General features: G+C 38.0%; 1 protein-coding gene across 1 annotated transcript; it reads left to right on the top strand.

Moving 5' to 3' along the window:
• The first annotated feature begins 5,607 nt into the window (after window positions 1-5,607).
• On the top strand, window positions 5,608-7,093 carry LOC107828346 (protein BIG GRAIN 1-like B). Its single transcript, XM_016655635.2, has one exon. The coding sequence runs from the start codon at window positions 5,728-5,730 to the stop codon at window positions 6,988-6,990; it is 1,263 nt and encodes a 420-aa protein (XP_016511121.1). The 5' UTR covers window positions 5,608-5,727; the 3' UTR covers window positions 6,991-7,093.
• The last annotated feature ends 18,582 nt before the right edge of the window (window positions 7,094-25,675 follow it).

Below are 25,675 nucleotides of genomic sequence, written 5' to 3'. Positions count from 1 at the left end.
TGGGACTTTGACATTTTGCCAAACTTCAACAAATCTCCACCTTGGCAAAATTCCACATTTTCAATTCTCTCTCAATAACAAATTTTGGTTGTGTCTTCATCTTCAATCTTCAGTGTTTAACAATGTTGATCAAATCCAAACAATGTTGAAACTTGACCGCAGTCACCACCTTTGTCAGCATATCAGCAGGATTCTCTGTAGTATGAATTTTCTTCACCGTGACTCCACCTTCTTCTATGATTTCTCGTACGAAATGATACCGAACATCAATGTGCTTCGTCCTTGCATGATAAACTTGGTTCTTCGCTAATTGAATAGCACTTTGACTATCACAAAAAATTGTGATACCTTTTTGTTCAACACCAAGCTCCTTTAGCAATCCTTGAAGCCAAATTGCCTCTTTCACAGCATCTGTAATAGCCATGTACTCTGCCTCTGTTGTAGACAAAGCAATTGTTGACTGCAAAGTAGACTTCCAACTAACTGGTGCCTTTGCAAAAGTAAACACATAACCAGTAGTTGATCTTCGTTTGTCCATATCACCCGCAAAATCTGAGTCACAATATCCAACTACAGACTGATTGTCTTCCTGCTCAAAAACTAACCCGACATCTACAGTATTATGAATATACCGTAGAATCCACTTCACAGCTTGCCAATGCTCCTTCCCTGGATTGTGCATATATCTGCTAATAACTCCAACAGCTTGTGAAATGTCAGGCCTTGTGCAAACCATTGCATACATCAAGCTACCAACAACATTTGCGTATGGTACCTTTGACATATACTCTCGTTCAGCTTCATCCATTGGCGACATAGTAGTACTTAGCTTAAAATGGGAAGCAAGTGGAGTACTAACTGGCTTAGTCTTGTCATCTATGCCAAAACGTTGAAGTACTCTCTTCAAATATTCCTTTTGAGATAAACAGAGTTTCTTTGAACGTCTATCTCTAATTATCTCCATGCCAAGAATTTTCTTTGCCTCACCCAAATCCTTCATCTTGAACTCCTTCTTCAGTTGAATCTTCAACTTATCAATTTCTTCCAAATTCTTGGAAGCTATCAACATATCATCAACATATAGGAGAAGATATACAAAGGAACCATCTTTAAGCTTGTGCAAATACACACAATGATCGTATTTGCTTCTCTTGTACCCTTGCCGCAACATAAACTCGTCAAATCGCTTGTACCATTGTCTAGAAGATTGTTTCAATCCGTACAACGATTTTTCAAGTTTGCACACCATATTTTCTTTTCCAGCAACTTTGAATCCTTCTGGCTGAGTCATGTAGATTTCCTCCTCCAAGTTTCCATGTAAAAACGCAGTTTTTACATCCATCTGAACTAGTTCCAAATCCAATTGTGCTACCAAAGCCAACATAATTCTAATGGAGGAATGTTTTACAACTGGAGAAAACACTTCATTGTAATCAATTCCCTCCTTTTGAGCATATCCTTTGGCCACCAATCTTGCTTTGTAGCGAACATCTAATTGGTTAGGAAATCCTTCTTTCTTTGCAAATACCCATTTGCACCCAATTGCTTTCTTTCCCTTCGGGAGATTGGCCAATCTCCATGTATGATTCTGATGAAGGGACTGTATTTCATCATTCATGGCAATCCTCCACTTATCTTCTTCTGAACTTTGGACAGCGTCTTTGTAAGTAGTAGGAACATCATCAGCTACAATTGAGGTTGCACAAGCAACCGTCTCTATGAGACGAACAGGTTTCGTTATTGTTCTTTTTGGCCTGCTGGTTGCTATTGATTCAAGTTGTTGTTGAGATTCCTGAGTTGGAATCTCCTCTACTGGCTCTCCTTCCAGAAGGTAATCTTCATTTGTTTCCTCCTCTGCTTCTTGTGTAGGAAAAATAAATTTTCCCTCAAACTCCACCTGCTTAGAAGCACCTTCATTTTGTTTGGTATCTTCTGTTACCTTATTTACCATAGCAAATTCATCAAAGGTAACATCTCTGCTGAACATTACTTTCTTTGTCATAGGATCGATATCCTTTGACTCCAGAAGTAATTCCCATAAAAATAGCCTTCTTTGCCCTTGGATCCAATTTTGACTCCGTCACATGATAATATGCAGTTGAGCCAAACACGTGCAAAGAGTTATAATCTACAGCAGGTTTTCCGTACCATTTTTCAAATGGTGTTTTGCCATCAATAGCAGCAGATGGTAGACGATTAATGAGGTGGCATGCATATGTAATTGCCTCAGCCCAAAATTCTTTGCCCAAGCCAGCATTGGACAACATACACCGTACCTTCTCCAGCAAGGTCCGGTTCATACGTTCTGCCACTCCATTCTGTTGTGGTGTATGTCTAACAGTGAAGTGTCGGATGATGCCATCATTTTCACAGACCTTATTGAAATGATCATTTTTGTATTCACCTCCATTGTCTGTGCGAATACACTTGATTCTCCTGCCTGTCTGATTCTCCACCATCATCTTCCATTTGAGAAAAATTCTCAACACTTCATCTTTGCTCTTCATTGTATACACCCATACTCTTCGGGAAAAATCATCAACAAAGGTTACAAAATAGTGCTTCCCACCCAATGAAGGTGTTTTGGAAGGACCCCAAACATCAGAGTGTACATAATCCAAAATGCCTTTAGTATTATGGATCGCTGTACCAAATTTAACCCTTGTCTGTTTCCCTTTAACACGATGCTCACAAAACTCCAAGTTGCAAGCCTTTACTCCTTTTAACAATCCTTGATCTGATAGAGTTTTCAAGGATTTTCCTCCAGCATGTTCCAAGCGCATGTGCCATAGCTTGGTTGCTTCTGCCTCTTTGTCGTCACTGGATGTTACTGTCGCTGTCCCAATAACTGTACTGCCACGATAGCGGTACATATTATTATTCTTCCGATTAGCCTTCATTACCACTAGTGCACCGGAGCATACTCTCATCACTCCATTTTCTGCAATGATTTTGAACCCTTTTGATTCTAGGGCTCCCACAGAGATGAGATTCTTCTTCAAATCCGGTACATATCGAACATCTATCAATGTTCTGATCATTCCATCATGGTTCCTTAATCGTATTGAACCAATGCCATATGAGGTAAGAGGGCTGTTATCCGCTGTGTGGATGACTCCATATTCTCCTTCTTGAAATTCCACGAACCAGTCCCTGTTGGGACACATATGATAGCTACAAGCCGAGTCCATCAACCATATGTCTGATGATGTTGATGACTCTGTTGTAACTAATGAGAAGTCTGAATCATCACAATCAACTACATTTGAATCCATAATAGCCTTTCCATTGTTATGTTTGGCCTTATTCTTCAACTTCGGACAGTCTTTCTTCCAGTGCCCTTTTTCTCGACAAAAGGCACATTCATCTTTGCTGGGTCTGGATCTTGACTTGGATCTTCCCTTCTTTGTCCTCGTTTGATTTTGAGGACGACCCCTCACAAACAGTGCTTCTCCTTCTCCGCCCTTCTGTTTTTCTCGCTTTCTTTGTTCATAGCTGTACAAAGCTGAACAAACTTCTCTGAGAGAAATTTCGTCATTTCCATGGAGTAGAGTAGTTTCAAGGTGCTCGTACTCATCAGGAAGTGACGCCAACAACATTAAGGCCAAGTCACCATCATCATAAGTTGTATCCATATTTTGCAAATCTGTGACCAACTTATTGAAACTGGTGATATGTTCATTCATCGTGGTACCAGGAACATAGGTGAAGTGAAACAGTCTCTTCTTCATGTACAATTTATTTTGACTGTTTTTCTTCAAAAATTTATCCTCCAGTGCTTTCCATAATTTACTTGCAGAAGTTTCCTTTGTGTATGGATATTTCTGCTCTCTAGCAAGGTAGGATCGAATGGTACCGCAAGCAACACGGTTGATAATTCTCCAATCTTCTTCTCCAATAACATCTGGTTTCTTTTCTTCAATGGCCAGATCTAGCCCTTGTTGAAAAAGGACATCTAGAACCTCGCCTTGCCACATCCCAAAATATCCGGACCCGTCAAAAATTTCTACCGCAAATTTCGCATTTGACACAATTCTTGTCATAAGCGAAGATGCCAATGATGACGTATTGTTGACACTTGATGTAGATTCTTCTTGTTTATTGTCTCCCATATTTGACACAAATATTATTTAATAGTTGACGACACAAATCAAGATTATTTCCTTTCTGATGTAGAAGATCAGACTAAGCTGCAACTACAGAGCATACTCAGACAGAACCTTGACTCAGTTACCAAGATAAATCTTTTCTGATGTGGAAGATCAGACTATGCTGCAACCACAGAGCATACTTAGACAGTACCTTGGCTCTGATACCAATTGTTGCGGAAGCCAAATGTATATAGTGTGAATAAGTCACAACTACTATACCAAAAATTATGACAGCCACCAAATAATAAATAAGACAATAAAACAACAATAAAGGAAACACCAGAATTTACGAGGTTCGGCTAATTTTGCCTACTCCTCGGACACAACCAATATTTTATTCCACTCCAAAAATACAAGTGAAATAATACTAAAGAGAGAAGATACAAATGCCTTAAACAGATGAGAAGGCAAATGAGAGGTGTGTCTCAATCCTAAACATTAGGCCTTCTTTTATAGGGGAAAAATCCCCTCCAAACTTAACTCCCAACCAATGTGGGACTTTGGCATTTTGCCAAACTTCAACAAATTTTAATAGGTAATCTTCAAATTTTAAACTTTATACAAGATGTACTTTTTGTTCAATGAAATAAAAATATATAGGCAGGTTTTTCAATTGAATAAAATCTTTAATTATAAAAATACCTACTCACATAAATGTTTCTATCATAAGTAGTGTATTAAAATTTTAAGACACTTGGTTAAAATCTCAAGACTACTTATTGGTAACCTTTAAGATTTTATATCTATAAAGTTGGTTGTTAAAAATAAATAAATAAATAAATAAATAAATAAATAAGTAAGCGCTTATGGCTTTCCAGAAGCTTGGTCAGGTAAGCTCTATTCATTTTTAGTTGTCCACTTTTGACTGACACTCCCTTTAAGAAAAATAAATAAAACATATATTTTATAATTTTGCCCAATAATAATATAGCATTTCAAAAAGTTTTGGGAAATGTGTAATTATGATAAGGGTAAAGCAGGAAAAAAAATATTATTTTTCTTTTGATTTGCTAAGAAAGACAAGTAATAAAAGTAAAAAAATATTTTTAATATAATGCACAAGTAAAAGTAAAGTGAGAGAATAGTAGTTTAGTACATTTTATGCATTCGACTACTAAATATTATTTCCATAAATTATTCAATTATAAATATAGTTACTTAACTTATTGGTTCGAAGTAGTTGTAATACGTTACACTATCCCAGAACAGTTACTCCAAAAATCTCGAAACTAACAGTAAGTGCTGTCTTCAAATTCAAATTGGAAAAGTAGTAGTAGTAGTAGTACTCCACATAAAAAGAAAGAAAAAGAAAAAGGCGCAGTCAATGGGATTGTGTTCAAGGGCTAAAATTGGAAACAACAATTAATTTAGTTTTGCCAATTGGCTCAATATTGTACATGTCAAACCATGCACGCGCATGACTTCCCTTTATAAGCTTCATTTTCTCCCCTCTTTCTCTTCACATTCACATTTAAGCTTCCCTTTGGCGTGCCTTCCTATTCTCATTGCTTCACTTTTCTCTTTTCTCACTTAACTCACAATCCCTTCTTCTTCATCTCTCCCTAGTCTCATTTCAATGGAGAAAGAGAAATCTAGAAAACATTACAAAAATCCTTCATTTTCTTCCACACTTCTTGATGAAATCTACCGTTCAATTGATGGTTATGACCAAAGAAAGGAAGTTTCAAAATTACCAAAGGAAACCAAAAAATACAGCAACAAAAGCAATGGTGTAGCTAAAGCAAAAGCCAACAACAACAACAAGAGCATAGAAGATGAAGAAATAGCAAGTTTTAGAAGGGCATGTTTGATTGAAAAATGGATGGAGAAAAAAGTGAAAGATAAAGTTTTGATGACAAGAAAAGGACCATCTTCACTTCCTGATTTATTAGACAATGATCCACTATTTTTCAGTTCAACAAGTTCTTCTGAATCCAATTCTGGTACTCTCTCTACAACTTCCTCTGAAGCTGACTGTTTTTACTCTGAAAAATCCTCAAGAAATACTACTACAGCTACTGCTACTACTTGTTTTGCTGCGGCAAAGAGTAAAAAATCAGTGAGAAGAGCCAGTGTTTCACCACGTTTGGAACATAGGAGTGAGTTTTATTTATTTGATGATTATCACAACCAAAAAACAGAGGAAAATGAGGAGAGTTTGATTAAGTCAAAATCAAGAGCTTTGAAAATCTATAACAATTTGAAGAAAGTTAAACAACCCATTTCACCTGGTGGTCGTCTTACTAATTTTCTCAGTTCTATTTTCAATAATGGAAATGGGAAAAAATCCAAGGATCTTGTTAATATTGAGAGGAATGCAAAATCTGGTCAAGCTGCTTCATCAACTTGTTCATCAGCTTCATCATTTTCAAGATCTTGTTTGAGTACTAAAACCCCACCAAATTTAACGCCAAAATTCCAAAATGGTGTAAAAAGGACAGTGAGATTTAACCCTGTTAGTGTAATTGTTGATGAAGATTGTCGTCCTTGTGGTCATAAATGCATATATGACCAGGAATCTGATAATTTTCAAAAGCTCAAATCCCAAGGAAATGCAGCAATAATTGAGAAGAACAGGAAATATGAAGTGACTAAAGTTGATTCTTTGAAAAGCTATAAACAACTTAAGAAGAAGAATGATTACATTGTTGATTATAAAGAAGAAGAAGAAGAAGAAGATTTTGAAGATGAAGATGCAGCAAGTGATTCAAGTTCAGATTTGTTTGAAATTGATCATTTAGCATTTTTTGGTAATAATAGGTTTTGTGAAGAACTTCCTGTGTATGAAACTACTCATCTTGATACCAATAGAGGAATTGCTAATCGTTTCGTTCGTTAATTAGGCTTAGAATTATGAGACAATGTTATTTAGTAAGAAAGTTTCCCTTTTCTTTTTGGTATAGATCAATTTTCTTCCAATAAATGAATTTTATTATTTGTTCTGTCTTTTTAGCAGTAAATCTTAAAATTTTTATCTAAAATTGAAATATGAGGCTTTTTTCTTTTTTTTCATGTTGAGTGGTAAGTACTCTTCATCCTTAATTAGAGATTTCGAGTTCGAACTCTGGGTATGGAGTCGCCTTTGTAAGGCAGGGGTGGAGCCAATGTATAAGTTACGGGTTCGGCCGAATCCAGTAACTTTGGTTCAAACCCTATATTTATCTTAATAAATCAATTAAATATTTATAAATTATGATTTATATTCCAGTAATCAAAATTATTAAAATTCTGAACTCATCAACTTTAAATCCTGGCTTCGCATTTGTTGTTAGGGAAAGCTTCACCTCCAAATATGGGACTTTGTGGCGCGAATCTGAATTTAGCCGGGCTTCAATGCGAGCTCTGAACACCGAATGAGAAGCCACTAAAAAGGTTGTCCTATAAGCACATACTAACAAGCATGACGTGGTAACTTAAAATATAAAGTATAACCTGTTAGATTCTATTAAATTGAATAAATAGTGTAAAAATCTTTTATACGGATAGTGTATATGATTTAAGTTTATTATTATTATTTTTTTTGTTGTTGAGAAAAGTTAAAGGGAAGTATGATCAAGGATCAATGTTGAAAAAGAAGAGAAGGGGGTGATTGGGAAGATCCCTAAGCAAGGCAAGATAGTGACAGATTTTGATAAAACAGAGGAAAAAATAAAGAAAGATATTGGAAAAAGGAAAAGAAAAGGAAAAAAAAAATGAAAATTCGAGATCGAAATTAGAAGAAATAGATCCTTAGTGTGATGGCAAAGGGAAAGGCAGATCTTCGTCCCATAGGAATAGGGGAAAGTAAAAGGGTTTTGCTTTCTTTTTGGTTTTTCCTCTCTGGAAAATTGGATTTTTTATTTGTTTGGTACATTTGCTTCAAATACAAATCCCTATGTCCAAGAAAAGTTGCACTTGTTTGGTTCCTCTGTTTACACTTCTAGCCACTTTTTTTAATTTCTTTAGTTTCTTTTTCTTTTACAGTCCTCAAAATTAAATACATAAAGATAGAACTAAAGCTAAAAATTCTTTTTAAATGAGAAATAAGGAGAAAAGTTTAGAATTCATGACTTTTGTTCGTTTCTGGGATTTTTGATAAATTTTGTTCTCTTTGTAAAATTCTGTGGTCCTTTGAGAAAATTTTCTATAAAAGAAAAGAGACTTGGCTTCTCATCCAATATTATCCAATTTAGGGACCATGTCAAGGCTCTTTAATTTAATGTCTCAGTCAACAAAATCATTTCGAAGGTAGCATGTGGTATACATTCAAGACATTTATAAATATGAGATGAAAAAAAGACCCCCCCTCTTTTTTTTAAATCATGACATCAAAAATACATTTTCTAAAAAACATATTTTGAAATAAAACAAAAGATTTTCTCTTCTTTTTTTTTTCTTTCTTTCTTTAATTTGTAAAAGATCTCATGTACTTAAAAGGTGAATTTAACCTATGTTTAGAACTAAGATTTTTCTAATTGCCTCCTCCTAGAAATATATATTTTGATCATGATAAAGCCAATGAAAAATGATACTCTAGCTAGTACTTTTGAAGTGAGTAAAATCGAACTTTAATTTTCTTTTATGGAAGAATCTTCACCTGGTCTTCTCAACTCTTCATTACTAGCACCGTTCATCAGTCATCACTATCATCATATCATCTCCCTTTGTCAAAAATAATCGGTGAATCAAATATTCGAATTTATCATTTATTTTCTAATATTCACTGCCAGTTGATCATTATTTTACGTCTTTTATTGTAAGGCTAGCTACAAACAATTCACACTTTAATAATCCAGAAGAAACATACGCCTAGTAATCAATTATTTCATTAATATTCAACAGTGTCTTAGGTACATTTGAAATAACCAAAAAATAATACTACTAATTAACAGGGGCTACGTGACGAGCATGCAAATTAGTCTATCACCATAAATTAATAACTTAAGCACGCCACGCTTAATTGGAATCTTTCTAGTCAAAATCCAACATGATAAAATGATTAGCGCGCAGCAAAGAAACAAAGAATGTGCGTTGTTTAAGCAAAGTGGTGGATTTGTACCTAAGTTCAATTTATTAAATTAAATGGATCAAGAATATAATGAACTATATGAATTATTCTAAGGAATTATATAATTATTCTAAGTTATATAAGTTAGAATTAGTTAGTGGCTCGTTAATTTGGATGATTCCTCTTTAGGTTCCTTAGGGTTGGTGAGTGGGGAAGTTGCGAGCAATGATGAGAAGAATAATGTTTAAGGACTAGAGAGATGTAAATGAGTTTAATAAAGAAAACCAAAACTACATGTATCTAGCAATGACCAACTTATTTTTCTCCTATATAAGCAAAAATACTAATGGCTCTATTAAGAAAATTCCTTATCCTCATGATTATATTCCTTCCGATCAAATCAAACTTTCTTTACTTTTTAGATATTAAAAATTAGTATAGGTCTACCCTTTCTAACCACATAAGAACAATTAAACATCTAACTATGAAAATCAACTACTAATCAAGCAAACTTGCTATCGAGCATGTGAAAGGGAGCCTTGGAGTAATGGTAAAATTGTCTTCGTGTAACTTATAGATCACGGGTTCACGGGTTCGAGCCGTGAAAGTAGTCAATGTGTTTATGGTTTGGTTTGGATTGGTTTTTCCCTAAAAAGAAACCAAACCAAGTAAGTCGGTTTTTCAAATATTAGAACCAAACCAAACCAATTAAGTCGGTTTTTTCTTGATTCGGTTTATGTCGGTTTTTCGGTTTTTTCTGTTATTTGTCGTTTTTTTCTTAAATATAAGACATACACTACTAAACACATATTTCGGCCACCACATTTTTAACGTAACACTGTCAAATCAATTGCCCTTTGAGAAATCTATTATTTACCAAGATATATTGATGATAATTAAATCAAATAGTGATGAATAATTTAAGGACTCAATTAAAAATAGATTATTTTTAACATGAAAAAGATTCTTACACTTAACAAAAGAAAATTACCAATCAAACTAGAATGTAAAGGTAAAGACATGTACTAAAAATGCAAACGATTAACATTTACTATAAATTTTTTGAAACTTTATATAAAAGTATACATATATATAGGTGTAATAATAAATTTAAAATAGCTACTCCTATATTCGGTTTGGTTTGGTTATTTTTTTATTAAGACCAAAACCAAACCAAAATTTATCGGTTTTTAAATTTCAAAACCAAAACTAAACCAAACCAAAAAGTATCGATTTTTTTGGTCTGTTTGGTTTGATTTTCTGTTTGGTTCGGGTTTTCGGATTTTTATGAACACCCCTAGCAGTCATTAATGCTTGCATTAGGATAGACTATCTACATCACACTTCTTGAGGTGCTATCTTTTCCTGGATCCTACTTGAACGCTGGATGTTTTATACACGGTACTGCCCTTTTGCTGTGAGTATATGTATAAAATAGTAACAAACCAGCATCTCCAATCTTTTGGTGGAGCTCTTGTTAGATTATTACCGTTCTATTAATATTTTTATGAAGCAGAAATTCCAGACTCGCTCAAATAGTCGTGGTTACAATGTAACATTGTCATGAGTTGGAGTGTAGAGAAAACATATTCTTCAAATTAACAGTTAGAATATTGCAGTTCATGTTATATCTGTCATTAAGCTATATATTAAGTTGCATATCCCTAATGCATAATTTTTCGAAATAGCTACACGCTTTGTGCATTTTCTAAGAAAGAACCTTTGTAGATCTGATGACAAATTTGTTGTTATCGTCTCTTTCCTACCTTCCTGGGTCAGCAGTTGATATCGTTGCCTCAGACCTTGTTAGGGCCAGGTCCAGGCCGGCCTACACGCCAAGCCCGGCCTGGCCCAGTTGACATCCCAAGTTACACCTCTCTGCTCACACTTCACGATGTGGTGTACTCTTCTATAGCATTAGAGTGCATATTAGTAAAATTAGGAGTTAGCTCAATCCCCCAAACAAGCTTTAGTTTCTTCTTCGACTTTATATATACTTCGTTCATGTTGTGGGGTACTCTTCTACGGCAATAAAATACATCTTACTGATTATAATTTGCATCAAGCCTATTCTCTCTTTACACTTCCACTTCCAAATCGTTGATCAGGTTGACGCCAACTCACAAGTTGCCATCAACATCAACCTGCCAATTGATCCCAAAAATAACATTCGCGGGGCACCCCGACCATCGGCTCGAGAAACACCCAAAGGAGAAGGTGATGGAGTTAGCTTACGATTGATTTTTTGAAATGCTACAAGCTCAGCAAGTGGCAATAGCATAACTACATACTCAAAATCACGCATAGAACACGACCGAACCCGAGCGAGTTAGAGAAGACGCTCAGAGAGATGAACGGATTGTTACATAATCGGAAAAGTTCGGACCCGCAAAAACTTCCGAGGTGATGAAAATGCTCGAAGCGTTAACAAAGCGGGTGGAGTCCGATGAAAATAAGATAGAGAAAATGACAAGAAGGTGGAACCAATATTGAAAGGACCGGATTCTAAAAAATTCATTCACAAACCCTTTCCTTCGAGTGCGGCACCGAATCCAATTCCGAATAGATTCTGATATTCCCAAATATAATGGGACCACAAATCCAAACAAGTATGTAACCTCCTGTACGTGTGGAATAAAAGGCAATGACCTAGAAGATCATGGGATCGAGTTAGTATTGTTGCAGAAATTTGGGAAAACCTTGTCCAAAGGGGCAATATATGATACCATAACTTACCTCCAAATTCTATTGATTCATTTGCTATGCTTGCAGATTCCTTCGTTAAAGCCCATCCTGGCGCTATCAAGATTGATACAAGGAAATTAGACCTCTTCAAAGTCAAGTAAAAAGACAACGAGAGATGCTTAGGGAGTTCGTGTCGAGGTTCCAGATGGAACGAATGAGCCTGCCCCCCGTCGCAGATGATTGGGCCATTTAGGCGTTCACTCAAGGGCTCAACCCCCGAAGTTCCATTGCTTCTCAAAAATTGAAGCAAAACTTGATGGAGTACCCGGTGGTTACTTGGGCCGATATTCATAATAAGTACCAGTCAAAAATCAGAGTCGAGGACGACCAGTTAGGAGCCCCCTCGGGGACTATTTACCCTAATAGAGCGAACAACAGATCTAAAATAGTTATAGAGCAGAAGCCTAGGCCGGTCCGAGATTGGTAGCATCTATACAACTCAGATAGAAGGGGAAATAGACCCGAGTCGCCACCTAGCCAGGAACAACAGGACAAACGACCAAGGACTTGGAAACCGAGGTCTGATGAGTAAGAATTTAGTAGATTACTTGGGGCAGAGAAGCCCCGAGACTCTCAGAATATAACTTCAACGTGGATGCTACGAGTGTAGTGTCGGCCATTGGTCGCATCAAGGAAACCAAATAGCCTAGGCCACTTCAGTCTGATCCCGCACAACGGGAACTTGGTATGTAAATCACCACGGTACTTACAGTCACAGGACCGAAGATTTTCGACAACTAAGGTAAGAAGTAGCTTGTCTATTCAACTATGGGCATCTTTAGGAATTCCTATGTGAGCGGGACAAATATTATTTCAAATATAGGGACGCCAACAAACAAATTGAGCAGAAGGAGCCTTAACACATGATCAACATGATCATTGGGGGAGTGGATGTCCCACAAGGGCCAATGATAAAGCGTACCAAAGTTTCTATCACAAGGGAAAAATGCACTCGGGACTACATCCTAGAGGGGTCCATCTCGTTCAACGACGAGGGTGCCGAGGGCATCATCCATCCTCACAATGACATACTGGTAATATCCGTACTTATTAATAAATCTCGAGTTAAGCATGTATTAATTGATCTAGGTAGCTCGACCAACATCATCCAATGGAGGGTTGTAGAATAATTGGGATTATTGGACCAAATCGTACTGGAAGTAGGAGTATTGAACGGGTTCAACATGGCATGCGAGATGACAAAGGGTGAAATAATTCTACCAGTAAACACTGTTGGACCATCCAGGAAATGAAATTTTATGTGATTGAGGGAGATATGAGATACAATGACTTGTTCGGGAAGCCATGGGTCCACAGCATGAGAGCAGTGCCTTCGACCCTACATCAAGCGTTGAAGTTTCCCACCCCAAGTAGAATCAAAACGGTCTATGGGGAATAACCGACCGCAAAGGATATGTTCACTATCTAGGAAGTGATCCAGGTGCCCGAGATCATGACATCAAAAAGTAAGGACTGGTCAAAGAGAGAGAAACCAAATAGCAATCAGTAGGCCCGACCCTGACTGGGACGAGGGAACAGGGGGAACACATAACAAACAAGGAGGATGATTTCGGTGTCCCGAGATTCTTTATAGTACCCAACGAAAACGATGCCACCAAATCGAGGAATTGGAATAGGTCATACTGATCGAGTACCTATCGCATAGAAAAGTATACTTGGGCATGAGATTAACTCCCGAGCTTAGAAAAAAACTTATTGATTTCCTTAAAGCTAATGCTGATTATTTTGCCTAGTCCCACTTCGACATGCCACGGATCCTACCGGAGCTGAAAACTCACAAGTTAAGCTTGGATCCAAAGTTCCACCCAGTCAAACAAAAGAGGAGGCCGCAGTCCAATATCAAACACGCATTCATCAAAGAAGAGTTATCAAAACTTCTGAAAACATGTTCTGTTCGGGAAGTTAAATACCCATATTTGCTAGCTAACATAATGGTCGTACCTAAAAAGGAAACAAACTAAGAATGTGTGTAGATTATAAGGACCTAAACAAGGCATGTCCGGAGGATTCATTTTCTTTACCTAACATCAACCGAATGATCGACGCGATGGCCGAGAATAAGACGTTGAGTTTTCTCGATGCCAATACCGGGTACAACCAAATACAGATGGACCAGGCGATTAAGAAAATACTTCTTTTATAACTAAATTCAGCACCTATTGTTACAACGTAATGCCGTTTGGGTTAAAAAATGCCGGTGCCACGTATCAACACCTAGTTAACTGGATGTTCGAAGAACAAATAGGAAAATCAATGGAGGTTTATATTGACGATATGCTAGTTAAGCCCCTACGAGTAGAGGACCATTTGAAGCATTTGCAGGAATCCTTCTACGAACTGAGAAAGTACAACATGAAGCTTAATCCGGAGAAGTGTGCCTTCGGGGTCGGCTCGAAAAGCTCCTCAGTTTCATGGTATCCAACCGTGGAATAGAGATCAACCCGGACAAGATAAAGCCATAGAAGATATCAATGTAGTTGACAACGTCATGGTGGTATAGAGATTGACCGGGCAGATAGTCGCATTGGGCAGTTTATTTCGAGGTCATCTGACAAAAGCGATCGATTTTCTCATTGTTGAAGAAGAAGAACAACTTCTCGTGGACCCCGGAATGTCAGGAGGCTTTAGAATTACTCAAACGATACCTATCAATCCCTCATTTTCTACACACCCCGAAGGCAAACAAGCAGCTATACCTCTACTTGGCAGTGTCTGAGGTAGCGGTAAGTGGTGTCCTAATCCAAAAAGAAGAAGATAAGTAGTTTTCTATCTATTATGTTAGTAGAACCCTAGGCGATGCCAAAACGAGGTATCTACACTTAGAGAAATTAGCGCTCGCCTTATTAAGCGCATCTAGGAAACTAAAACTGTATTTTCAATGTCACCCCATATTTGTCGTGACCTTATACCCGCTAAGAAATGTTATCATAAACCCGAGCTCTCGGGTCGACTAGCCAAATGGGTCGTAGAAATCAACGGGTACGATATTGAATATAAACCCCGAAATGCTATAAATTTTTTGATTTTGACAGACTTCGTGGCTGATTTGATCCCCCAAGGCCGAGAAAGAATTACTGATCGCCTCGAAGACTAGCTCAAGGGTTTGGACCCTATTCACGGACGATGTTTCTAACACGAAAGGGCCTGGATTAGGAATCATATTTAAACCACCTACGAGTAACGTAATAAGAAAATCTGTTAGAAATTTGAAATTAATTAACAATGAAGCCAAATAAGAGGCTATGATTGCAGGTTTTGAGCTGGCTAAGAGCCTAAGAGTAGAGGTGATCGAATCAAAGTGCGACTCCCTCCTTGTTGCTAAACAAGTCAATTGGACATTTATAGTAAAAGAGGACTGGATACAGAGATACTTGGATAAGTTGTAAGTAATATTACAACAGTTCAAGGAATGGACATTACAACATGTAACCCAAGATCAAAATACCGAGGCTGATGCGTTGGCTAATCTAGGGTCGTTAGTCGACTCTGATGAATTCAATTTTGGAGCAGTAGTGCAATTGATGAACTCAGTGATAGAGAAAGGTCACGTTGAGGTAAACTCAACAAGCTTAACTTGGGATTGGAGAAACAAATACATAAACTACCTCCAGGAAGGGAAATTGCCATCGGATCCCAAAGAATCAAGAACCCTACGAACTAAGGCTGCCAGGTTTAGCTTGGTTAGTGGAAAATTGTACCGAAGATCGTTTTTCAGACCATTAGCAAGGTGCTTGGTTCCGGGGGAGATCGATTACATAATGAGGGAAGTATACGAGGGTATTTGTGTGAATCATTCGGGACCAGAGTCCTTGGTCCGAAAATAGATCAGAGCTGGTTATTACTGGAAAGAGATGAAAAAATATGCGAAAGACTTCGTTCAAAATTGCAACGTATGTGTCACACCTCCTTTTTCCGCACCCGCGAGGGTGCAAGGGAGTTTTTCCAATTAAAGGACAATCGAGACGGGATTGGTTTATTTATTTCAGAGTCGCCACTTGGGAGATTTAGGGTGTCCCAAGTCACCAATTTTAATCCCGAATCGAGGAAAAGAATGACTCCATATTACAGTCTGCGTACCAGAAATCCGGATAAGGAATTCTGTTAACCCGGGAGAAGGTGTTAGGCATTCCCGAGTTCCGTGGTTCTAGCACGGTCGCTCAACTGTTATATTCGGCTTGATTGTCTGATTTTATACAAATATGAACTTATGTGCAAATTTTATCTTTTAACCGCTTTATTATTATTGTTTTTAAAAGAAATATGAACATCGCTTAAAACACGTCTTTGGACTGCGTTACATGAAATGCACCCACAATCCGGAACACGTTTTATTTGATGTTTTGGGATTTGGATTCGGGTCACATGAAATGCACACCCAGGCTTAAGAAAGTAAAATATTAAACACGCGCCTAAAGAGACTATCGCGTTATTATTTTGGGGAAGACCGTGAAATTCGCTAAACGGTCCTTCCGAATTCTAATTAAACCATACATTTTGTGAGGGCCCCGCAATCTATACGTTTTATTTGGCGAGGCTCGTCTCATTTTTATTTTTACAGGATAAACCTACAATGACTATATTTTTTATTAAGTTCGTCTCTAAACTAAAAGAAAATCTCTTAATTATTTACATGCTGAAAAACGTAACTTATTAGTTATTAGTTTACGGCTAATGCGAATGGAAAATTGCGATCGAGTTTGTACAAAGAAAAACTACTTTCATTTTATATTCTGTTATTCAATAATACTAGAACATGAGATTGACCATAATATCAAAACAAATTAATTATTCTCCGTAATTTAAACTAACATTATTAGATGAAGAAAGTATACATATGCAACCTCATTATTCATTAATCATTCAACTACATCTTTATACGAAGAAAGAAAAATTATATTCAACCACAAATCTAAACAGGAGGAATTCAACAGGAACAAAGCCTGATTAATATTTCATTTTTTGCTTCAAGCCGAGATTGTACAAATGTGTACCTGGAAACAGCAGTACAAGAACAAAAGAAGGAGAAGTCAGCAGCAGTAATAACACAGCAACAGCAGATTCGGCAACATCGCAAACCAGTACTGTAGGAATAGCAAAAAACCCAGGAGACTATAAACGACTCCAAGTATAGTGAAGAAGTAAAAGGCAGGAAGGTTCTGACTATTTCAGATCTTAAGCGAGGCAATGAAGCAGTAACTATTTTTTTCAACTTCAAAACTCTCCAAAATGAATTCTGCCCCTGTATATTCAGTGTATACAGAATGTATATCGTATGTATACTTCTCACTCCGCCCCCTCTTTTTTTCTTCTCTCTATCTAGTTTTTCCTCTCTTTTTTTCCACCCTTCTTCCTAAATTTTCTCTTCTATTTATAGCAAAATTTTCGAAATTTTCAGATTTGTTTTTTATTATTTTATTATTTTTTTAATTAAAAGAAATCCCACTTACAAATTGCTTTTATTTTTTTAGAAAAAGAAATCCCACCTTTATTTACTTTTATTTTTAAAATTCCAACTTTAATTACTTTATCTTATTTAAAATCCCACTTTTTATTTTTTTAAAAGAGAATCTCACTTTATTTAACTTTTCTTTAAAAAATAAACCACTATCTTTTCTTTTTCTTTTAAAAATGCTACTTTCAATTACTTTAAATTTTTTAAATTTTCAGATATCTTTATATTTATTTTTTAATTCCAACCTTCTTTTACTTTTAAATTTTTTAAAACTTTTTACTTTTTTTTTAAATTTTCTACATTCTTTTACATTTTTTTATTTTTTTATTTTTTATTTTTTTAAAATCATTTCCGAAATTACTATATATATATATATATATATATATATATACTATATATATATATATATATTTTTTTTTTAAAAAAAATAAAAATAATAAATAAAATAAAATATTTTCGGATTTTTTTATATATATAAAAAAACAAAAAATAAAACTATTAATAGTGATAATTCACTTTTTTTTTTTTTTTTTTTGGTTTTGTTTTGTGGTGGACAAAAATGAAGAAGGGGTGTTGGGTTAATGGACTGGGTCGACCCAGTTCGAAATGGACTGGGTCGTAGGGAAGATTGGGCCATTTTTTGGGCCTATAGCTTGAAATTGAAGAAGAGGCCCAATTCCGACTTTCTTTATATTTTCGCTCTCTTTTCTTCTTTTATTTTTCTAAAACTAAATTATAAAAATACTTAAACTATTATTAAGAACTAAATTAAGTTATAAAGGCGCAAATTAACTCCCAATAACAATTAACGCACAATTAAGTATTAATTAAGCATAAAATTGTATATTTGGACATTAAATGCTAAAAATGCAAACGATGCCTATTTTTGTAATTTTTAATTTTTGTAAAACAATTTTAATTACTAACAATTGTAGAATTAAATCCTACATGCAAAATGCGACATATTTTTGTATTTTTTATTAATTTAGCGAATAAACACGCACAGACAAATACAAATAATTCTTCAAAATATCACAAAATTGTACACCAAAGAAAAATCATTTTATTTTTGAATTTTTTGGGAGTAATTCTCATATAGGGCAAAAATCACGTGCTTACAGCTGCCCCTCTTTGCCCGGAGACACGAAGGGTTTTCGTGCAAAGATAAAGCGAGCGATTTTTGCCCATCCGAGTACTCCGTTGAAGCATTTTTTGAAAAAGATTTGACCGAACCTTTGCTTCAAAGGTTTCCTACATATCCTGGGCTAAACAGGAATCAGGTCAATGTAGTTCGAGAAATTTTGGTAGCTGGGACTACCGTTGGACTGCAATGTTACTGTTGTTGCATGTTATTACTACTGCTTACCGATCTCCTTGTTACACCGTGCTTAAAAAAAACAAGAAGCTAGGCTAGAGTACAATTTGTTTTTGTTGCCTTGCTTCCTTGTCTGCTTGCATTTCTTTCGGTGCTTTACTTCTTTTGACACATGTACTTGAGTTTGTACTGTGACCTCTTGTTGCAACCTTCTGTTTCCCGGTGCCGGGGAATTTTATTGTTTCCTGCTGGGGATTCCTATTGTAACCCTCTGTTTTATTGTCCTCTGACTTGATTTTGAAATGTATGCCTCTGTTATCTGGGCGGGCTCCCAATTTTAATACTTGAAAATTAAAGACTTGAAATGTATGCCTCTGTTATCTGGGCGGGCTCCCAAGTTCAATGCTTGAAAATTAAAGACTGAAATGTATGCCTCTGTTCTATGGGCGGGCTCCCAACTTCAACAACAACTTTAAAAATGAATGTCATTCCTCTCTTCAACCAATACATCGTCATTCTGTTCTTCAGAGGGGGCTCCTGATTTCAACAACTTTAAAAAATAAAATCCTATTCGAGGGCGGATGAACCCGAAATATCCTATTCGAGGGAGGATGAACCCAAATATCCTGTTCGAGGGCGGATGAACCCAAAATATCCTGTTCGAGGGCGGATGAACCCAAAATATCCTGTTCGAGGGCGGATGAACCCAAATATCCTATTCGAGGGCGGATGAACCCAAATATCCTATTCGAGGGCGGATGAACCCAAATATCCTATTCGAGGGCGGATGAACCCAAATATCCTATTCGAGGGCGGATGAACCCAAATATCCTATTCGAGGGCGGATGAACCCAAAATATCCTATTCGAGGGCGGATGAACCCAAAATATCCTATTCGAGGGCGGATGAACCCAAAATATCCTATTCGAGGGCGGATGAACCCAAATATCCTATTCGAGGGCGGATGAACCCAAATATCCTATTCGAGGGCGGATGAACCCAAATATCCTATTCGATGGCGGATGAACCCAAAATATCCTATTCGAGGGCGGATGAACCCAAAATATCCTATTCGAGGGCGGATGAACCCAAAATATCCTATTCGAGGGCGGATGAACCCAAATATCCTATTCGAGGGCGGATGAACCCAAATATCCTATTCGAGGGCGGATGAACCCAAAATATCCTATTCGAGGGCGGATGAACCCAAAATATCCTATTCGAGGGCGGATGAACCCAGAATATCCTATTCGAGGGCGGATGAACCCAAAATATCCTATTCGAGGGCGGATGAACCCAAAATATCCTATTCGAGGGCGGATGAACCCAAAATATCCTATTCGAGGGCGGATGAACCCAAAATATCCTATTCGAGGGCGGATGAACCCAAATATCCTATTCGAGGGCGGATGAACCCAAAATATCCTATTCGAGGGCGGATGAACCCAAAATATCCTATTCGAGGGCGGATGAACCCAGAATATCCTATTCGAGGGCGGATGAACCCAGAATATCCTATTCGAGGGTGGATGAACCCAAAATATCCTATTCGAGGGCGGATGATCCCAAAATATCCTATTCGAGGGTGGATGAACCCAAATATCCTATTCGAGGGCGGATGATCCCATTTTCAACATCTTGGAATTGTCTTACCTCCGACTGTTTTTCTCCAAATCTTGTTGTCTTGCTATCTCTTAAAACTTGAATTGATTTCCTTGTTCTTCTAAGAAAATTTTCGACCATGGCAGAAAATCTTCTGCCCCAGTTTTGATGCTTTTCCTTGTTCTCCAGGTGGACGCCTGACTTCTGATATTTCAACTGTTCTTCCTTGTTCTCCACGTGGACGCCTGACTGTTAATTCAATTCTTCATCCTTGTTCTCCAGATGATTGCTATTTCTTTTCTTCATCCTTGTTCTCCAGGTGGACGCCTGATTGTTGTTTCTTTCATTGCTCTTCCTTGTTCTCCAGGTGGACGCCTGATTTCTGATATTTCATTGCTCTTCCTTGTTCTCCAGGTGGATGCCTGATTACTAATACTTCAACTACTCATCCTTGTTCTCCAGGTGGATGCCTGATTGCTGTTTCTTTCATTGCTTTTCCTTGTTCTCCAGGTGGACGCCTGATTTCTGATATTTCATTGCTCTTCCTTGTTCTCCAGGTGGATGCCTGATTACTAATACTTCAACTACTCATCCTTGTTCTCCAGGTGGATGCCTGATTGCTGTTTCTTTCATTGCTTTTCCTTGTTCTCCAGGTGGACGCCTGATTTCTGATATTTCATTGCTCTTCCTTGTTCTCCAGGTGGATGCCTGATTACTAATACTTCAACTACTCATCCTTGTTCTCCAGGTGGATGCCTGATTGCTGGGGATAATACCACTGGGGGAGTCTCCTTTCTTTCCTTCCTTCAAATTCAATTTTTTTTTCTTTCTTAACACTGCTGGGGATAAAAGTGTTATCTTCTTGGGATAACGTTGTTGAGGATAACGCTGCTGGGGAATTTTATCCCTTCAAATCGATACTTCATTCTTCTGGAAGCTGCTGGGGAGGATAATGGCTCTTTGCTTTTCTGAGCACAAATGTCATCTCTTTGTTTTGTCTGCTGGGGATCAACTTCCTCCATTGGAAGCTTATTATGTTGGGGGAAACCCTGGTTCAAAGACCACTTCCTTGGTGCTATCTTTATTCTTCCCCAAATGGGTACCTGATTTCCAGAAAATTTTCTAACTGAAAAGAAAATTTTCTGCCCCAGTTTGCATTTTCCCTTATGGTCTTCACTGCCATTCCATTTACCTCTTTCAAACCAAACAAAATTTGTTAGTTTAAAAACCCGGTGGTTGGTTATGATACTCCTACTGGGATGGTTTTTTCCCTTTCTCCCTTTCCCACTCTATGTTGTCCGACCCTCTTGGAACTTGGTCGAAAATCTGTTGGGGATGCTCCTACATCTCGATGATCTGTCGGGGGCCCTCTTGGAATTAGGTCCACAATTTTCTCAACTGTTGTTTTTCTGTTTTTCTCCAACTTCCCCTGGAAATTTGGTCCTATTGGGATCTAGGCCCCTTTCATCATTTGGTCTTGCGACCAACTTCTTTTCTCTTTATCGCCTTATCTTTGGCGTGTCCTATTCGCATTTTGCTTTGCATCATTTTGGCAACTGGTAGTAAGCTCTGAAAATCCTTTTCAAAAACAAACTGCTGGGAAGGTAAGTCTTTTAAACCAAGAAATGAAAAAGTGATGATTTCAAAAAATAGAAAAAAGAAGAAGTCTTTCTGAACAAATGCTAGGGAAAAGGAAAGAAAAGAACTTATCTGAATGATATAACCGATTCCAACGTTCATGTCGCGCATTCCGGATTAATCAACCCAGTCTATTTGTATCAATCAACCTTCCAGACGGCCTCATGTTGCTGGGGATAAACAGGCACTCAACTCTTTGCGGATCCTTCCCGCCAATCTTGTTTTGTCGCCTCATAGTGCCCTTCGAGGGGTTTTCACTAATAAGACTCTCTCATTGCTCTCAACTCCTGTCGCCTTATGGTGCCTGTGAAGGTTTTCACCGATAAGACTCTCTCATTTTATTTTATTTTTCAGCTGGGAATTGGAGTGTTGCCGATATGACTCTCTCTGTTGGGGATTCTTTCGGCTATCAATTCAGTTCCAGCTTATGATCTTCTTCTTTGCTGGGGATCAGAGTGTTATTCCCGACTTCCATTTGCATTGACTTAGCACTTCTCAGATACTGATCGGGAGGTCTTTTTTGGACATCAATAGGGATTTTTGTGTATGGCTGAAAGGAGAAGGAGGTATCAAAAGTTCAAAAATAATTTTTAGGGGTAAAATAGTACAACTCTTGGAATCAAACTTTCTTACCAAAATTACAAGCGCCAACTTCTGCCCCAGTTTTTCTTGCTTGGGGATTTTATTTTGTCACAATATGTTACCTTATGCACACTATGTTACACTATGACCGAGCCGTGAGGCGCCTACGTATCCTTCTTTGAGGAATCAGGTCAAACGTAGTTCCCATTCCTTTGTTTTTTTTTCTTGACTTTTCTTTTGTTCTTATTATCATTACTTTTTTCGTTTTCATTACAGATTCCAAAAGAGGGGTATGAAAGAGTAAATAAGGCTCAAAAGGGGAAGCAAAGGTCAAAGTGTTTGGATAGAAGAAAGAATTGCCTCCGTCATTTCATTCTCTGATAAATGCTAAGTACAAACAAACAACAATTACAATTACCAGAAATCATAATATCTCTTAACTGCGTCAGAATTGATAGCCATGTCGACGCATTTCCCTTCGATATCTGTGGATCATAAAGCGTCGGGCTTGCTCTGTTTAGATTGCGCTGATCAACACATACCTCGGATTTCCTTTTTTTTTTTTTTTTTTTTTGGCACCACATTAGCCCACCAATCAGGATATCGAGCGGCCCGAATAACCTTAGTATTCAGCTGTTTGGTCACTTCTTCCTTAATCTTCCCACTCACGTTGGTTTTGATCTTTCTGAATTTTGCTGGACGGGGGGTAATGCCGGGTCAGTGGGCAATTTTTGAAGCACTAGATTGGTGCTTAAGCCTGGCATGTCGTCGTATGACCATGCAAAATGTTTTGAATTCAGTAAGTGCTTTGATTAGTTCTTCCCTGATGTTTGGTTCCATGTGGATGCTTATCTTAGCTTCCCTGATGTCATCCGCATCCCCTAGATTGACGGCTTCCGTGTCATTTGAGTTGGGCTCTTTTCTTTTTTTTCAAATTGGCTCAACTCTCTGTTAATTTTTCTGAAGGCTTCATCCTTATCGTATTCCGACTTATCATCACAATCTTGTACTATAAGTTCGAAATCAGATTGATTGATTTCTTTTTTAGACTAGGTTAAAGATCCGTCGTGCATGCCATGTCATTAGAACCAGTAGAAAGAGAACTGTTCAGAAGAGAAAAATAAGAAGAAAAATTAAAACAAAATAAGGAATGAAGAAAAAAACTTTCACTTTATTAAAATACGGGATAGCAAGGTTTCACACTTTGGCGAGCACAAGAAAGATCTGGATTACAACCCTGGAATAATCCAGACAACAAAAAAGAAAATCAGAGCCCACTACCAAGACTCCCTTCGTATAGGAAGAGGAGTAGCCATTCAATTGTTGATTTTTGCTTTCAACCCCACAAACTGTACATCTGCCTCATTGGACCCTTTTCCCAACACCATAACTGGCTTGTCATCCACCTTTTCCAACTATACCACCATTTTCCCACTGGTTAACATTTATTTTGAACCGACACGGATCATCATCACTGTTTGTGAGGGTTTCTTTAGCTTCCCTCCTTCGTGCATTAGCTCAATCATGTGGGTTTCAAGGTGTGCCAGCAACGGGTTCTGATTGATGTTGGGTGCCTCTGGTGTCTGAACCTCAATCTTGTTGGTGTCAATAAGATTCTGTACTGCATGTTTCAACTTCCAACATTTCTCGGTATCATGTCCGAGAGCCCCCAAACAATACTCACAGCTTACCGAGTGGTCCATATTTTTGGGAAAGGGATTTGGCAATCTGGGCTCAACAGGACTCAACAAGCCTAACTGCCTTAATTTGTGGAACACGGCAGTATAGGTTTCCCCCAACTCAGTGAATGTTCTTTGTATTTTTTCATTTCTGAAAGCCTGATTTCCCCGGAAACCTGCCCCTGGAGGGTTCTTGTAGGCTCTTGGTGGTGAATAGGTGTTTTGCAGTGGTGTATGTGTGTTCTGGGGAGCCGGTGCGCGCCATTGCGAGCGAACCGGAGGCTGAGTATATGTTTGGGCTTGGTTAATAGAAGAATGGGGCTCTGAAGGGTGATAGTAGTGTTGGGATGAATTGTGGTGGTAAGTTGATTGGCGAGGTCGTTGTTGATTATAGTAAGGCGGTGAACCTCTGGGTCCCGACCAAATTCCTGAATCAACTACCGCTGCTTCCTCTCTCTTCTTTCTTCCGATTTCTCCTACCCCGCCTTGAATAGCTTGAGTAGCTGCCTTAATTGCTGAATAGCTCATAATTTTATTTGTCTTGAGGCCTTCTTCCACCATACCTCCCATTTTCACTACCTCGTTGAATGATTTCCCTATCGCTGAAACCAAATGGGCATAGTAAGTTGGTTCCAAGACTTGGAGGAAGTAGTCTACCATTTCACTCTCCTTCATAGGAGGATCCACTCTTGCTGCCTGTTCTCTCCACCGGAAGCCATACTCTCTGAAACTTTCATTGTGTTTCTTCTCAAATTTTGTCAAAGATAGTCGATCTGGGATGATTTCCAGATTGTATTGGAAATGGTGTGCGAATGCCTGTGCTAGGTCATCCCAGGTGTACCATCTCCCATGGTCCTGGCGTGTATACCACTCCAAAGCTGATCCGCTTAAACTTTGACTGAAGTAAGCCATCAATAATTCGTCCTTTCCCCCAGCTCCTCGCATCTTGCTGCAGAAACCCCTTAAGTGGGTTACTGGGTCGCCGTGCCCATTGTATAGGTCAAATTTAGGCATCTTGAAACCAACTGGTAATTGTACATTTGGGAACAAGCACAAATCCTTGTAAGCTACACTGACTTGCCCGCCTAATCCCCGCATGTCTCGGAATGATTGTTCTAGACTTTTGACCTTTCTGAACATTTCTTCTTGTTCAGCATTTTTGGCTGGCTTGTCAATTTCGGTTGGGATATCAAAACGAGGAGCAGTTGAATGGATTTCGGAGGCTTTGAGGGTGGGCTCCGGGGGGTAATATTGGTTGTCCTGGGCCTGGAATGTAGGCTCACTAGGAGATTTGTGGAATGTAGCCGGGGGAGGTGCTACGAAAACAGGAGTCACAGGTGGAGGAAAGTATGAAACTGGTTTTGGAGGTGGAGACTGCGGTGTTTGAGAGGTGGTTCCTCGGTAGTGTTGGTAAATGGGGAAATTTGGGGATAATTCAGTGGTAATATTATCCTGAGTTTGGGTCATTGATGGAGCAGGGTTAGTTGGGTAAGATAGGGGTAA

This window comes from Nicotiana tabacum, chromosome 1 (genome assembly GCF_000715075.1).
Source record: "Nicotiana tabacum cultivar K326 chromosome 1, ASM71507v2, whole genome shotgun sequence".
Taxonomy (NCBI): domain Eukaryota; kingdom Viridiplantae; phylum Streptophyta; class Magnoliopsida; order Solanales; family Solanaceae; genus Nicotiana; species Nicotiana tabacum.
The sequence above is the reverse complement of the archived record's forward strand: the minus strand, read 5'-3'. Positions and strand labels throughout refer to the sequence as shown.